The 18,077-nt window shown below is 36.0% G+C and overlaps 1 protein-coding gene across 3 annotated transcripts in view; it reads right to left on the bottom strand.

Moving 5' to 3' along the window:
* Nucleotides 1-8,415: 8,415 nt before the first annotated feature.
* Nucleotides 8,416-18,077, bottom strand: part of LOC121389427 (unconventional prefoldin RPB5 interactor 1-like) — a 28,819-nt gene continuing 19,157 nt past the window's right edge. For all 3 annotated transcript variants that reach the window (XM_041521053.1, XM_041521054.1, XM_041521055.1), the window contains exons 9-10: nucleotides 17,027-17,236; nucleotides 8,416-8,617 (exon numbers count right to left, since the gene is read on the bottom strand). In XM_041521053.1, the coding sequence (XP_041376987.1) occupies nucleotides 8,468-8,617; nucleotides 17,027-17,236 (360 nt within the window). In that variant the 3' untranslated portion in view covers nucleotides 8,416-8,467. The remainder of the gene's footprint in view (nucleotides 8,618-17,026; nucleotides 17,237-18,077) is intronic.

Here is an 18,077-nt window from a genome sequence, read left to right as displayed (position 1 = left end):
GTGGGTGCAGCCTATTTAATATTTAAAAAAGTTCAAGTTTGTGCTTCATTACTTATAAACAATTCCCTGCTGCTATTCTGTGGGTGCAGCCTATTTAATATTTAAAAAAGTTCAAGTTTGTGCTTCATTACTTATACACAATTCCCTGCTGCTATTCTGTGGGTGCAGCCTATTTAATATTTAAAAAAGTTCAAGTTTGTGCTTCATTACTTATAAACAATTCCCTGCTGCTATTCTGTGGGTGCAGCCTATTTAATATTTAAAAAAGTTCAAGTTTGTGCTTCATTACTTATAAACAATTCCCTGCTGCTATTCTGTGGGTGCAGCCTATTTAATATTTAAAAAAGTTCAAGTTTGTGCTTCATTACTTATAAACAATTCCCTGCTGCTATTCTGTGGGTGCAGCCTATTTAATATTTAAAAAAGTTCAAGTTTGTGCTTCATTACTTATACACAATTCCCTGCTGCTATTCTGTGGGTGCAGCCTATTTAATATTTAAAAAAGTTCAAGTTTGTGCTTCATTACTTATAAACAATTCCCTGCTGCTATTCTGTGGGTGCAGCCTATTTAATATTTAAAAAAGTTCAAGTTTGTGCTTCATTACTTATAAACAATTCCCTGCTGCTATTCTGTGGGTGCAGCCTATTTAATATTTAAAAAAGTTCAAGTTTGTGCTTCATTACTTATACACAATTCCCTGCTGCTATTCTGTGGGTGCAGCCTATTTAATATTTAAAAAAGTTCAAGTTTGTGCTTCATTACTTATAAACAATTCCCTGCTGCTATTCTGTGGGTGCAGCCTATTTAATATTTAAAAAAGTTCAAGTTTGTGCTTCATTACTTATAAACAATTCCCTGCTGCTATTCTGTGGGTGCAGCCTATTTAATATTTAAAAAAGTTCAAGTTTGTGCTTCATTACTTATAAACAATTCCCTGCTGCTATTCTGTGGGTGCAGCCTATTTAATATTTAAAAAAGTTCAAGTTTGTGCTTCATTACTTATAAACAATTCCCTGCTGCTATTCTGTGGGTGCAGCCTATTTAATATTTAAAAAAGTTCAAGTTTGTGCTTCATTACTTATAAACAATTCCCTGCTGCTATTCTGTGGGTGCAGCCTATTTAATATTTAAAAAAGTTCAAGTTTGTGCTTCATTACTTATACACAATTCCCTGCTGCTATTCTGTGATGCAGCCTATTTAATATTTAAAAAAGTTCAAGTTTGTGCTTCATTACTTATAAACAATTCCCTGCTGCTATTCTGTGATGCAGCCTATTTAATATTTAAAAAAGTTCAAGTTTGTGCTTCATTACTTATACACAATTCCCTGCTGCTATTCTGTGGGTGCAGCCTATTTAATATTTAAAAAAGTTCAAGTTTGTGCTTCATTACTTATAAACAATTCCCTGCTGCTATTCTGTGGGTGCAGCCTATTTAATATTTAAAAAAGTTCAAGTTTGTGCTTCATTACTTATAAACAATTCCCTGCTGCTGTTCTGTGGGTGCAGCCTATTTAATATTTAAAAAAGTTCAAGTTTGTGCTTCATTACTTATAAACAATTCCCTGCTGCTGTTCTGTGGGTGCAGCCTATTTAATATTAAAAAAAGTTCAAGTTTGTTTGTTTAAGGACACCACACTAGACCACATTATTAATTAATCATCGGCTATTGGATGTCAAACATTTAGTAATGTTGACATATAGTCTTAGAGAGAAAACCTGCTACATTTTTTCATTAGTAGCAAGGGATCTTTTATATACACCAAATCACAGACAGGATTGCACATACCACAGCCTTTGATATACCAGTCGTGGTGTACTGCCTGGAATGAGACATAACCCAATGGTTCCATCGATGAGGATCGATCTCAAACCAACCACACATCAATGTCGATTAATCTCTATCTATACCAAGTGTTCAAATAATACATGTATTTCAAGATGTTAAATAAAATTCATATCATTCCCCCTCATTTTGAGCATATTAGTTATTATTCTTGTTTACAGTACACACTGAAGAAAATCCACCCAACTAACCCGTAAAAATGTTTACTTCTACAACATCCTACAGCATAACCCATTAGCACTTAACTTATTATTAAATTAAAACATTTTCTTTGAACACTGCTGGCAACATCTGGTCTGGATATGCATAGAAAAAGAGTCGCTGGTCCCAGTTTTGTGGGGAAATTGCACCATGATAACGTTTGACCAGAGGCAAGAGCAAATTGTGTTGTCATTAACATAACTGATGACTATCTGATAAATAAATAATTATTACGTAGAAACCTGACATTTGTCGGTTCAAATTAGTACCAGCCCACACGCAGCAATCAATCAAGCCTGGACTATGGTGACACCTTGATAATCAAGGCCTATTCAAGTATGTATTTATTATATGTCTATACAATAGTCACTGTTAGTTCGAGTCTCGTTGGGGCAGACTACACTACTGAGAGACCCACTACACTGTACTGGTATGTCGACTGGTAGGTAGTGGGTTCGTATCCCAATACCTGCTTCCATCCTGAATGAAAGGAAAGGAAAGGCTACATTACAGACCGACCCTCAACTTTGTAATAGTACGTCGTCTGGTTTAGGACTAGTAGGTAGTGGGTTCGTATCCTGGTACCTTCTCCTATCCTGAATGAAAGAAAAGAAAAGTAATGTTTGGTCAACAATACCTCTGGACATTTTAAACAATAGCTCTTTGGTGTCAAGCATTATTGTGATTTTAACACTTGATTTTACTGATTGAAAAAAATAAGGGAACACATCAAATTGTAGACCAAATTTAATTCACAACTAGCGTAGTAATGTCTGTATTTCATACCAAGTTGTAATGTGGGATTGAATGTCTGTAGTGTTGAATGTGCTGCCTATATGTTCTTCTGACAATATGAATTGAGTTTTGATGCAGTTATTATTTATTATTGCTATCTGTGTGATCCTTTATTTCTTTCCATCAGTATATAGTTTGTTTTAATGATACTACTAGTGCATAATGATTTCTTAATCATCAGCTATTTGATGTCAAACATTTGATAATTCGAATATGTCTTCAAAAAACCCACATTATGTACATTTTTCCATTAGCAGCAAGGAGTCTTTTATACACTTTCCCACAGACATGACAGCACTTGTCTAGTGAGAGACAAAATACCCTGTCACCACATAAGTTACACTCTCCAAACACAGCAAGGGATCTTTTATATGCAGTATATACATGTACCATGACCTTTGATATACAAGTCCAGGGAGGATAGGAATGTGTATTTAACAACACCTCAGCACATTTTGGTTACTAACATGGTAATTTTGACACTTGAAAGAGAGAAGCAACCCGCTACTGCCATGTACACAGGAAGGTAACTAAGACTCTTGCTATCCAATACCAGCCTCGGTGGTGTTGTGGTTAAGCCATCAGACTTAAGGCTAGTAGGTACTGGGTTCACAGCCCAGTACCGGTTTCCACCCAGAGTGAGTTTAACGACTAAATGGGTAGGTGTAAGGCCACTACACAGATTTCACTCTCACTAACCACCAACACACTGTCCTGGACAGACAGTCCAGATAGTCGAGGTGTGTGCCCAGGACAGCATGCTTGAATCTTAATTGGATATAATTCATTTCAACTTATTTTCGTGCTTATATCCAATTAAGGTTCAAGTACGCTGTCCTGGGCACACACACCTCAACTCTCTGTCAGTTGTCAGTGAGAGAAAGAGAGGGTGTATTGATCTTACAGCTACCCATCAAGTCGTTAAAACTCGCTCTGGGTGGAAACCGGTACCGGACTGCGAACCCAGTACCTACCAATAGCTTAACCACGACACCACCAAAGCCGGTATTGGATATAAACACGAAAATAAGTTGAAACAAATGAATGCTGTCCAATCAAAAGATCTGTACCTTGATTATCAAGACAAGCATGCAATGAAATCTCTTCAAACACTGTTACATCACAAGTGATACAAGAACATGTACAACATGCCATGTTAATCCCTCCTAATCACTCAGTGCACCTTTGAAGTCCTGTGTTTCCCTGGGCCTGGATCAATAGCAATTGTTACCTATCTTAGTAATTAATACCTCAGATTGGTCAAACATGCATTAATGGCTAAAGTGGTGTCCTTTTTTAAGGGTTTGAGTAGATTAATTAGGCAGAGTTCTTTCAATGGATCAGTAATTTTTTGTCAGTCTTAGAAGATGGTTGTTAAAAGTGGAGGCTGATCACAAATTGATGTATTAAGTAGGATTTGGTGGGGGGATTTATAACAGAGATTTGTAGATGTACAATACTGGGTAACAAAACAGACATCCTGTGGCTTGTCTGATCCATAAATTAAGTGTTGTAAATTTAAATAATTTATTCCGCCAATTATGCTAATAAAAGCACAAAGTATATATAAACTATGTGTAAATTATGCAACTATTGTGTATGTGAAATAAAAATAGCAATAAAGTATGTAAAACTTTAACACTCAATCTCACTGTTAAGAAAATGTTTAACTTCACCCCAGCACCTTGTTAAAAAAAAGAAAAAGAAAGAAATGTTTTATTTAACGACACATTGAACACATTTTAATTATGGTTATATGGCGTCAGACATATGGTTAAGGACCACACAGATATTGAGAGAAAACCCGCTGTCGCCACTTCATGGGCTACTCTTTCCGATTAGCAGCAAGGGATCTTTTATATGCACCATCCCACAGACAGGATAGCACATACCACGGCCTTTGATATACCAGTCGTGACCTTGTTAAATGTTTGATTGGTGCTTATTTAGTATATTGCTAGGTACATATCGGAGCCGGTACTGGGATGTGAACCCAGCTCCTGTCTGTCTTAAAGCTGATGGTCCACCAGGCCACTAACTGAGATTGGTTTAACTTGGAATATCAGTAAGATAGCGGGCGAGACGTAGTCCAGTGCAAAAGTGCTCGGTTGATGTGTGATCAGTTTGGGATTGATGCCCGTCTGTAAGCCCATTGAGGTATTTCTTATTCCAGCCAGTGCACCACGATTGGTATATCAAATGCTGTGGTATGTGCTATCCTGTCTGGGGGATGGTGCATACAAAAAAATCCCTTGCTACTAATGGAATAAATGGAGATGGTTTTCTCTCTAAGACTATCTGTCAAAATTTCAAAATTTTTGACATCCAACAGCAGATGATTGATAAATCAATGTGCTCTAGTGGTGTTGCTAAACAAAACAAACTTTAACTTTATCTACATCCCAGCACCTTATTAAACGTTTGATTGGTTGTTATTTAGTGTATTGCTAGGTACAGATCAGAGCCGGTACTGGGGTGCGAACACAGCGCCTACCTGTCTTAAAGCTGATGGTCCACCAGACCACTAACTGAGATTGGTTCAACTTGGAATATCAGTAAGATAGGGGGCGAGACGTAGTCCAGTGCTAAACTGCTCATTGGATGTACGGTCGGTTTGGGATCAATTCCCCTCTGTATGTCCCACTGGGCTATTTCTTGATCCAGCCAGTGCATCGCCACTGGTATATCAAAGGCCATGGTATGTGCTGTCCTGTCTGTGGGATGGTGCATATAAAAAAATCCCTCGCTACTAATGGAATAAATGTAGCGGGTTTTCTCTCTAAAGACTATATGTCCAAATTACCAAATGTTTGATATCCAATAGCCGATGATTAATAAATCATAAAAATAGTGGTGTTGTTAAACAAAACAAACTTTAACTTTGTCAGTAAGATAATTATAAAGTTACCTTGCAGCTAAATTGTTCCAACAATAACAAATTTAATCCCCTTTCACTAAATAACAGGCACGTGCCTGGTCTTCACAAATTGCCACATATCTCTGTGTCACATGCCAATCACGTGAAACACACAGCTAAAGAAATAAATGTTTTCTCAAGTTTTACAAACGTGTACATTTCAGATAAGTCTAGACCAACAAACTTTAATACTTTTGCTGATCCTGTTTTCGTGGGCATTACGTTTAGTGTACTGGCCACTTTTAAACAGCAGTAAACAATTGTAGACAATAGTAAACAATTGGACACCTTGGTACACAACAGAAGACAATTGTTGACCATAGTACAGCATAGTAAACAATAGCTGCAGGCTAAACATAAAAAACTGTTAAAATCACATCGGTAGTGATTTCTTTCTCCACTAAATGCACAAAATAAACTATTTTTAAGAGCCTTTGCTTACAATCCTCGAGGCAGAGTTGAAGCCTGGCCTATTTTTAATTAGTAGCTAGTGAACTAGGACATAAAAATGAAGAACGAACATATGTTTTATTTAACATTTATATTTAGGCTATATGGCACTGGACATATGATTAAAGAACATAAAAAACCTACTCTTTTCACTAACCACTAACAAACTAACCCTCTGTCCTGGACAGACAGCTCAGATAACTGAGGTGTGTGCCCAGGACAGCGTGCTTGAACCTTAATAGGATATAACCACGAAAATAACTTGAAATGAAAATGAACGCTTTTCAATTAGCAGCAAAATATCTTTTATCTGTGGCATCACACATACAGGATAGTACATACCACAGCATTTGTTATGTTAGTTGTGGAGAACTAGCTAGAAATAGATCAATGGGCCTACTGACGGGGCTTGATCCTAGATCCCTCGTGCATCAGGCAAGGTCTTTACTACTGGGCTAAGTTCTACCCATAGGAGCTAAACATTCCTGTGGCAAAACAAGATACTGTTGATGCAAGTTTGATGGAAAACACTTTCACTATCAAGACCACTAGAGCAAATTCATTAATTAATCATCTGCTATTGGATGACAAACATTTTGTAATTCTGACGTGTAATCATCAGAGGAAACCCACTATATTTTTCCATTAGCAGCAAGGGATCTTTTATATGCACTTTTCCACAGACAGGAAAGCAAATACTACAGCCTTTTGACCAGTTGTGGTGCACTGGTTGGAACGAGAAAAAACCCCAATCAGTTGAACGGATTCACTGAGGTGGTTTGATCCTGCACTGCAAGCACCTCAGGCGAGCACTCAACCAACTGAGCTAAATCCCTCCCTCTATCAAGATAAATGAAGCACACTGCAAGACTGTTATACAATAGAGTATTCCATCCACATACAATTGAAGCATGTCTGCCATGAGCAAGGATTTCAGATTTGTACTAGAAACCTGCAGATGACAAGCACTGTGGAGTAATCTGAGACGAGACGTACTTATTAGAACTTAAAACAATGAGTACAGATCAAAACTCCCCATGCTAAAATTCACAGGGTGGGACAAAAAAACCCAAGATTACAGCTGAAACACATAACATTACAAACATTTGCAAAGTTAATTTTTATTGGGTACAATTGGGGCAGGGAATAACCCAGTGGTAAAGCACTCGCTTGATGTGCGGTCGGTTTGGGATCGATCCCGGTCAGTAGACCCAATGGGCTATTTCTTGCTCCAACCAGTGAACCACCACAAACTTTAAACTTGATACAATTTGGCTCACATCACAGCCTTTTCCTCTGAGGCAGTGGGACCTAGTCCAGTTGGTAGAGTGCTCGTCTGAGGTGCTTGTGTCAAAGAATTTAACCCTTTCAGTGAAACTATACTTGGATTATTTTTTCCTGTCCCAACCAGTTTCCCATGACTGGTATGTCATCAAAGGCTGTGGTATGTGCCATCCTGTCCATGTGAAAGTGCATATAAAAGATCCCTTTTTGCTAATGGAAGAATGAAGTGGACTTCTTCTGAAGACTCAACCCCTGCAATTGCCCACTGCAAGCAACAATTCTCAACACATTTGTTTTTTAATGTGGACTATATTCAATTTGTTTTGTTTTTTGCCATAGACATTTTCTTAATGGCAGGGGTTGAGACTACATGTCAGAATTAACAAATGTTCGACATCCAATAGCTGATGATTAATATGTCAATGTGTTCTATTTCCACCAGATTCCGGTCCAGTTTTTAATTTAAAGGAGGTGGGGGTGAGGGTGGGGTGAATACTAACCAGGTGGAAATTGATGCCAGGGCAAATCTGACTGGGGAGTATTTAGAATGGGTGGTTTAGACCTTACCCCAAGACAAACAAGAATCAGTCTCCGTAGTAACGTAGTTTAAGCCACCAATGTAAGTCTGGTAGGTGCAGAGTTCAAATTACCTCCAACCCAGAATGAGTGAAAAGCTGAGTGGAGAGGGAAGGGAGGTGGGGGGAAGGGGGAAGAGAGCATTGTGACATGATTTACACAACTGGAGAATCCTACTATCACCACATTTCTACTTTAAAATGGCAGCTACATTTTTGTTTTATAAACATTTCCACTTGGACAGGACAGCACATACCACAGCCTTTAATATAGCAATTGTGTTAAATGATTGATGTTAAAAACCATGTTTAGCCTATGACAAAGAAAAAAAAAAATTAAAACAGCATTAACATATGTAATTTATTTCTCACAAAAAACGACACGGAAACACCACACCGTCATCTTGGATTAACCTGCTTCTGTCTTTCTGCACGGAACTTGGAGACGCGTCGTGTCGGTTGAGTATCCGTGGCAACGGAAGATGAAGCGGAAGATGCAGCGGAAGACACAACAGATGTAGGATTTTCAACAACAATACCAGAAAATGGCTGAAAAAGAAAAACATATTATTCAGCATAGCCACTTACTAAATTTACTTTAAACATTTTCATCACAAGGAAGGAAGGAAATCTTTTTTGTGACACACTCAACATATTTTATTTATGGTTATATGGCATCAGACATATGCTTAAGGACCACACAGATATTGAGAGCGGAAACCCGCTGTCGCCACTTAATGGGCTACGGTACTCTTTTTGATTAGCAGCAAGGGATCTTTTATATGCACTATCCCACAGACAGGGTAGTACATACCACAGCCTTTCATATGCCAGTCGTGATGCACTGGCTGATACAAGAAACAGCCCACTGACAGGGATCGATCCCAGACTGACTGCGCATTGAGCGAGTGCTTTACCACTGGGCTACGTCACGGCCCCTCATCACAAGGACTGGACAGTTAGTGGGGGTTTGTGGGATATTTGTCTTCTGAAACATTTTGTTGACCAAACCCTTTGTCCACTGATGAATTTGGGACAATTTATCCACAACCACAAGTGATATATTTTTTACGTTTCCTCTCATTAATTTACCTATCGTCCAGGCAATATCTATGATGATGTATGAGCTGAGTTTATGAAATATACTACAGTGAAACTGGTTTAAACCGGATCACGCCAGTGACCTAATATTTATTTGGTTAATTAATTAATCAACAAAACTTAACTTTGTCTAGAAAGACTGTGGAACTGACTGAACACCGAGTGTCCTTGTTAGGGACATGATGTCATTCGAGATTTTGTATTACCACTTATGTTCAATAAAATATATTTTTATTGCATGGTAAGAATGGTCTTTATTACTATAGTGAGATTAAATGGCTATGTAATAAAATTGGTTATATACATAAAATCAGGATATCACCAGCTGATCATAAGATAGATCCAGTAATTTTGGAGATGAATTAAGTTTGTACACAAGGGACCTGCTATGAAAATAAAAAATTTGTTTTGTACAATGACACCACTAGAGCACATTGATTTATTAATCACTGGCTAATGGATGTCAAACAGTTTGTAACTGCTATAAAAAAAAAATAGGAATGGAATGTTTGTTTGATGACCATTACAAGTGGGTGTCTAACACTGACAACTGTACCATTTTATCAAAAGAAATCGTTGTGAGCACAGTTTCTGGCCCTAGTCAGAAATCGTGCTCGCAACGAGCGTGCTTGAACATTAAATTGATATAAGCACATTAATTCCCAACATCTGACCTGACAGTCATTTGTGGGCATACATACATACATACATACATCCATACATCCATACATCCATACATACATACATACATACATACATACAAACATACATACATACATACAAACATACAAACATACATACATACATACATACATACATACATACATACATACATACATACATACATACATACATACATACATACATACATACATACATACAAACATACAAACATACATACATACATACATACATACATACTTACATACTTACATACATACATACATACATACATACATACAAACATACATACATACATACATACATACTTACATACATACATACATACAAAAGAAATCTTCTGTTACTACATTAGCAGCAAGACAGGACATACCACAGCCACTGGTATATCAGTTGTGGAGGACTGGTTGGAATGGGAAAACCCTAAACAGATGTATTCACTGAGGTGGACAAATCGTATAATCTATCACACGTCAAGCTAACACTGTACCACCGAGTCACCCCAAACAGATGTATCCACTGAGGTGGACAGATCCTATGACCTATCACACGTCAAGATAACACTGTACCACCGAGCCACATCCTGCCTCCAAGATGAAAGAAAATGTAACCAATACATTTGATAATGGGGAAAAACATTAAAATGCATGCCTCACTGCAAATGTCTTTCAGTTTCAATGAGTGTTTTATCAACACTTGAAAACAGTGGCAATCAACAAACACAGGTGGACTGAGCTTGTATGCTTGGACGAACCCGAAAAGAGGAAAATAACGTTGAAAAAAGAAAAAAAGTAAACAAAGCCAATCAAAGAAATTATCATGATCCCTGAAGGCGGTTTTTACACCAATCTAACATCCCTGGGGTCCTCGTGGGGGTCTAACTGCTATCGGGGGTCCCGGCGGCCCTTCATGTTCAAATGACCTGTCAAGTCATTATGGCCAACACCCAGGGATATCAGGAAAAAACAAAGCTTTTCTAATCTCACAATAAGTGAACACTATTAAGGGGAGATAATCACAGCTTCCAGCAGTGCTGATGATCAACTGATGGAATGTGGCTGTGTGTGTTAGAAAATTGAAGAATGGAAGACTTTTTTCATTCATTTGGGTACGGGCACGGGGTGTGGCTCAGGGGTAAAGTGCTTGCCTGAGGTGTGTCAGTCTGTTTGTTTTTGTTTGACGACACCCCTAGAGCACATTGATTAATTAATCATTTGTCTATTGGATGTCAAACATTTGGTAATTGTGACACGTACATTTGTCGTAGTCATCAGAAGAAACCCGCTACATTTTTCCTTATGCAGAAACAGATCTTTTATATGTACTTTCCCACAGACAAGAAAGCACATACCACAGCCTTTGATCAGTTGTGGCACACTGGTTGGATCGAGAAAAAAGAGGTGTGTCAGATGATCAGTTTCTCAGTACACCAATAAGACTTTCTCCCCATCCCAGTCAGTGCTCCACAACTGAAATATCAAAGGCAATGGTATGTGCCGTTCGATCTATTTGACACAAGTAGTTTAGATAGCAGCATTGCATTTTTTCTCTCATTCTCTGAACCAAATGTCAAAAATCAAATGATGGGTCCATGGGAATAAAAGGTTACCTTTTTAATAAGGTCATATTTTTCAATTTTAACATTTACAACTCTGCAATCATGGAATATTTATGCCTAAAAAAGCATAATTTACCAACTACTTTTAATGACCTACCATAATTACAGGCTATTAATTTAGTGTGTCATTGTGACCTTGACATACACAACCGTGACATACACAACCTTGACATCACAGGTTATTCCCGTGGACCCTTCAAATGTCTGACATCAAATAACCATATTTTACAAATGTGTAGTCCTAAGTGTCATCAAACTAACTGCATTTCATTTAAAGGGACATTCCCGAGTTTTCTGCATTGTAAGATGTTTCCAACTAATGAAATATTTCTATGATTAAAATTACATATTAACTATATTTTCTTGTTTACAATATCAGTGTCTGTATATTCAATGTGATTCTGGTCATCTTAATATTTGTAAGAAGCCCAAACTGGATTTTATCTTAAAATAATTTCGCATGTATGGAATTTTTTTTATTTTAGGAAATAAAATTAAATTTAACCTAGTACAAATATTAGAACGATCAGAAACACATTTAATATACAGCCACTAATAATTTATACAGAAAAATATATCTGATATATAATTACAATCGTTAAAAAGTCTCTGTTAGTCGATAACATCTTAAAAATTGCAGCAAACTCAGGAATGTCCCTTTAAAAGTTTTGATATAGGTACATAACACTATACTTTTAAATGTAGCACAACTCAACTCTATTTAGGTTTTATTCTTTTCATGCTTAACCCTGTTTAGGTTTCCAGCACACTGTCCAATGTACACAACTGGACAGAAACTAATGGTTTAATAGTCAACTTCTGATCTGTAGGTTGCATAGTACTGGTCGGAATAGGAAAATCCAAAGGGTCTTCTAAGTAAAATAAAATAAAACCCCAACCTCTCACACTTCAGATGGTTCATCTACCATTTAACTACAATCGGCTGTTTTAATAACCATTAAATTAGTGTGCTGAAGTAAATGTTAACTCACAGAAAAAAAAAGTTGTTTAAGCCAGTAATATGTTAAAGAGACATTCCTGAGTTTGCTGCATTGTAAGATGTTTCTGACTAATAAAATATTTCTACGATTAAAACTTACATATTAAGTATATTTTCTTGTTTAGAATATCAGTGTCTGTATATTGTGTATAATGTGTTTCTGGTCATCTTAATATTTGTAAGAAGCCCAAAATGGATTTTGTCTTCAAATAATTTTGTACATACGAAAAAAGTATATTTTAGGAGATAAAATGAAATTTAACCTAGTACAAATATTAGAACGATCAGAAACATGTTTAATATACAGCTACTAATATTTTACGCAGAAAAGTATATTTGATGTGTAATTACAGTCGTTATAAAGTCTCTTATAGTCGATAACATCTTAAAAATTGCAGAAAACTCAGGAATGTCCCTTTAAAGAAAAAACGACACCTAAATCAAAGCTGAACAAAAAAATTAAACACCATTTATCATCAATTAATTATTACAATTAATTTTCAGTTAGATTTATTTCACTGTTTACCAATTACAGGTTAAGAAATGCAATTATAAATGAAGTGGGATTTTTCCTCTTATTTTGGGGGGTGGGGAGGGGTGTTGGATTTATGTAGTTTTTTTTAATTAGCAGTTTTATCTCAAAATCTGTAAGAAATTTATTATGGCCACACTGGTTCACTAATTCATAAATGTTCACATTTCAAGGCTTCAATATGATCACACTAAGTTGTCTATTCAAATCTTCAACAATTAATCAACCAGTGCACCATGACTGGTATATAAAAAGATGTGGTATGTACTATCCTGTCTGTGGGTTGGTGCATACAAAACATCTTTTGCTACTAATGTTAAAATGTAATGGGTTTCCTCTCTAAGATGTGTAAAAAATTACCAAATGTTTGACATTCAATAGCTGATGATTAATAAATAAACTTTAACAATTTAATTTTGCAATAGACAAGACAATTTTAAATAAAATGCTTGATGATATATCTATTAAACAAACACTTATTTATATTTAGTCTACAAAAATATATTTATACCAAATAAGTAGTTCTATCTGTCCTTCAATCATACAAACATTCATTTAATTTTTTTTTAGCAATTCTAGACAGAATAACTGACAACATAAAAAGACAGACATCAAGATTGTTATTTTCCACTCCTAAAACTTTCCAAAAACATCTGACTGATATCCATCCTGCCATAAAACTGACTGGCTGGGTGACTAAAGGTGTGGATTTCCACCCTCCCCCCAAGCAGAATATAACACATCTTGAGAAGTTGTGTAAACACACAGACACTAATACTTTTTGCACAATCCTTGATGACCCTTCAGTGTAAATCAAACAGAGAAATAATGACTGGCTGCCCAGCCCAGGCCATAAAAACAAAGCTCCCGGTAATCCACGCTGAATGAAAAGCAATTAGACATGTCTAAAGGGAGATAATCCTTACTGCCAGCTATAGAAAAGGTCTATTCAGCTAAAAGTAGTTCTTTCTTTCTCCCTCTCTCCCACTCCTTTTTTAACAAGAACAAAAATGCTTTTCAAAAAGACTGATTTTTATTTGTGTGAGGTAACTCTGCGAGTTTCTCAGTCACCGTTGAATGATTTTACATTCTGTTCAAAATAGGAAAATAGATCCTATTTAAATTTTTGATTAAATATATGAAAACATTGTCTTTGTCACTGCATTTCCATGAATTAAAAATACTTGAGGAAGACAAACAACAAAATGTTTAACAGAACCCCAGCACACAGAATAATTAAACACTGTTACACAATGTTTTAAAATCAGCAAGAAGATCCCCACTGCCACCCCACACAGTACTTTTCAAATAGCAGCAAGGAGGCTTTTATACAGATGTACACAAGACAGCTTGAAAAAGTTAAAAATTATTTTATTTAACGACATCACCAAGGCACATTTATTTATTAATCATCGGCTATTGGATGTCAAACATTTGGTAATTTTTGACATATAGTCTTAGAGAGGAAACCCACTACATTTTTTCATTAGTAGCAAGGAATCCTTTATATGCAGACAGGATAGCACATACCACAGCCTTTGATATACCTGCCTAAAATAATAGACAATAACAGGTTTCTACCTGTGGACGTGTTGGTCATGGATATTCTGACTGCATATATTTCTGTCTTGATTTATTTTTAACTGAGGAATATTTAACTTATGGTACTAATAACAAAAGCAAGAGATTATTCGCAATAATATTATTATAAATACAGAAAAAATATTAGATTATCATTATCTGACAGCTGATTATGTTGATACCATGTAAATGATCAATGTTAGAAGGAATGTAGGGCAATTGCTCACCGGGCAATACCTCACCGGACAGTACCTCAACGGACAATTGCTCACTGGACAATTGCTCACCAATAAAGTGAGAAATAGGACAATTGCTCACCTTTAGGTTTTTTTAATTAATAAAATTTTATTTATTATTTTATTAATAAAAAATAACAGAATTTTTAGAAGGCAATGGAGTTAAATGCTTTTGTTATTAGTACCGTAAGTTAAATATTCCTCAGTTAAAAATAAATCACGACAGAAATATGTGCAGTCAGAATATCCATGACCAACACGTCCACAGGTAGAAACCTGTTATTGTCTATTATTTTAGGCAGGTATATCAAAGGCTGTGGTATGTGCTATCCTGTCTGCATATAAAGGATTCCTTGCTACTAATAAAAAAATGTAGCGGGTTTCCTCTCTAAGACTATATGTCAAAAAATTACCAAATGTTTGACATCCAATAGCCGATAATTAATAAATAAATGTGCCTTGGTGATGTCGTTAAATAAAATTAACTTTAACTTTTTCAAGCTGTCTTGTGTGCATCTGTATAAAAGCCTGATTGTGATCACCTTTGATATTTTTTCTTTTGTTAATAAAAAAGAACATAAAACATAGAATTTCTAAAGGCACAACTTTAATTACACAAGTTTTTGAGGTTCCTATAAGTGTTTAATTGACATTTCTATGCTGAACTGATGTGCTGAACTTGTTTAAAATATAGCTGATTTAGAATTAATTTTGTTATTTTATTTAAAGGTGTTTAATAAACTGAGTTTACCATACCCACTGATAATATCAGAGATTCCCACTCCCACCCAACCATTTACACACACATACCATAACCTAAATTCAATTTGTATTGATAAACAAATCAGCAATTGTGGTGAGCAATTGTCCTATTTCTCACTTTATTGGTGAGCAATTGTCCAGTGAGCAACTGTCCGGTAAGCAATTGTCCGGTGAGCAATTGTCCGTACTCCATTAGAAGTGATGGTCACAAAAGGAAGAGTTCATTTTCCAAACAAGATTTCAAGATTTTATGTTAGTGATCAAAGTATACTGACGTTAGTACGAGTTAACAGTATGACAATATAATTTAAGTCAAAATGTAATCTATTCTCATTGAACAAGATGTTAAAACTGTGCTTCATGTTAAATATGCACCACGTTGCATCTAAATAACCTATAATTTTCTCTAAATTATGTAAAGGAATACATAGTGTTTTCGAAATAAACTCTTCAAACACTGTTAGAATAGTCTAGCCAATGAAATTGCACCTTTTCCCCAGAAAATAGGCTCATGTCATCGAATTAATCGTATATAAAAAAGTTAGTTTTGTTTAATGACACCACTGGAGCACATGATTAATTAATCATCAGCTACTGGATGTCAAACATTTTGTAATTCTGACACGTAGACATCAGAGAAAACCTGCATCATTTTCCTAATGCAGCAAGGGATCTTTTATATGTTCTTTCCCACAGACAGGATAGCACGTACCACGGCCTTTGACCATCTGTGGAGCACTGGTTGGAATGAGAAAATACCCAATCAGTTGAATGGATCCACTGATGCGGTTTGATCCTGTGATGCAAACACCTCAAGCGAACACTCAACTGACTGACCTAAATCATGCCCCTAACTGTATAAATGAATTTGTCTTTTTATGACAGGTTTAATGTATCTGTATTGTGGCTGCAACATCCACCATGTCAACATAGAAAGATGAATGTCAGGAACACAAACATCCTACCTTTCATTGAAATGGGGATGAAAAAAGCTAACTATGACAAAACACTCATACATGAACAAAAAATAAATTACAGTGACAAAATGTTTTAAATCTTTACAGGCATGTGCATAGAGGGAGGGCTGGGAGGGGGGTCAACTACCTCCTTTTGCTGTGAATTTCAGGGTTTTAAAAAGTATTTGTATAATGTGTAAAGTCCCATGGACTTGTATATTATTGTTAAAGTTCGTGCTTGCTTATTGACACCACTTGAGCTAATTGGATCATCAGCTATTGGATGTCAACTATTTGGTAATTTTTTTCTATTAGTAACAAGGGATCCCACAGACAGGATAGCATGTACCATAGCCGTTGATATACTAGTCGTGGTGCACTGGCTGGAAAAGAAATAGCCCAACATATATTACTGATGCCCACCACAATCTAGACACATCCCTGTACATAATCCTGCACACATGCCTGCTGTATAATGTGTAAAACATTACCTTTGGTGTATCACTTGAAATATTTGGTGTTTGATTTTGAGTTGGTGTTTGATTGTGTGCTGATTCTTCTGCTGAGGTTGTCGAAGAGGTGCGCGACTTGTTTTTCAGGATAGACTTGAGTTCTGTGGGTGCCGTAAACAGACTGTAGATATCTCGCGGACTCGATATCTTCGGTTTGTCACCATCACTACCTGGCGACTGATCTTCTTGCTGCAATTACGAGTAACAATGTTATAGAAAGAAAGAAATGTTTTATTTAACAACACATTTTATTTACGGTTATATGGTGTCAGACATATGGTTAAGGACTACACAGATATTGAGAGAGGAAACCCACTGTCGCCACTTCATGGACTAGTCGTTTCGATTAGCAGCAAGGGATCTTTTATATGCACCATCACACAGAAGGGTAGTACATACCACGGCCTTTGATATACCAGTTGTGGTGCACTGGCTGGAACAAGATCATGTTATAGTGACAAAAAACAAATATACAGTTTACCATATGGTCCACTGATTGGTGATGGGCAGTTTGCAATTAGGAACATTTCTACGACTGTACAATGGAAAGTAATAGAAAGAATTTATCTGTCTATATAAGCCTACCATATATCAGTTTTATTATGTGAATACATAGAATATCAGCTTTATTCTGTGAATATACAAATGGAGAACTCAAGGACATTTTCCAAGTGAAATTTTCAATTCATGCCGAAAGAAAATAAATTGTATCATTAATCCGTCATTGTTTTTTCCCCCCAACAATCCAAAAGAAAAAATTAGGAAATTATGTCTATTAACTTTTGATATGTAAATATTCTAAGTTCAATCTTAGCAAGCAAGCTATTTTACAGTATGACATCAAACAAGATGAACAATGTCATTCTTTGTCAGATATTAAATTTGTTACCTCAAAATGGTTTTAGTTCTTAATTAATGAATAAATATCTAAGTTTTGTTATGTTTACTGCAACACATGTAAACACTTTTCCCACATATTGGAAACTAAAATGAAAAAACTAAACATTTAAAAATGTACTCCAAAATAAGT

This window comes from Gigantopelta aegis, chromosome 14 (genome assembly GCF_016097555.1).
Source record: "Gigantopelta aegis isolate Gae_Host chromosome 14, Gae_host_genome, whole genome shotgun sequence".
NCBI lineage: Eukaryota > Metazoa > Mollusca > Gastropoda > Neomphalida > Peltospiridae > Gigantopelta > Gigantopelta aegis.
Note: the sequence above shows the minus strand (reverse complement) of the source record. Positions and strands in the feature narration are given on the sequence as shown.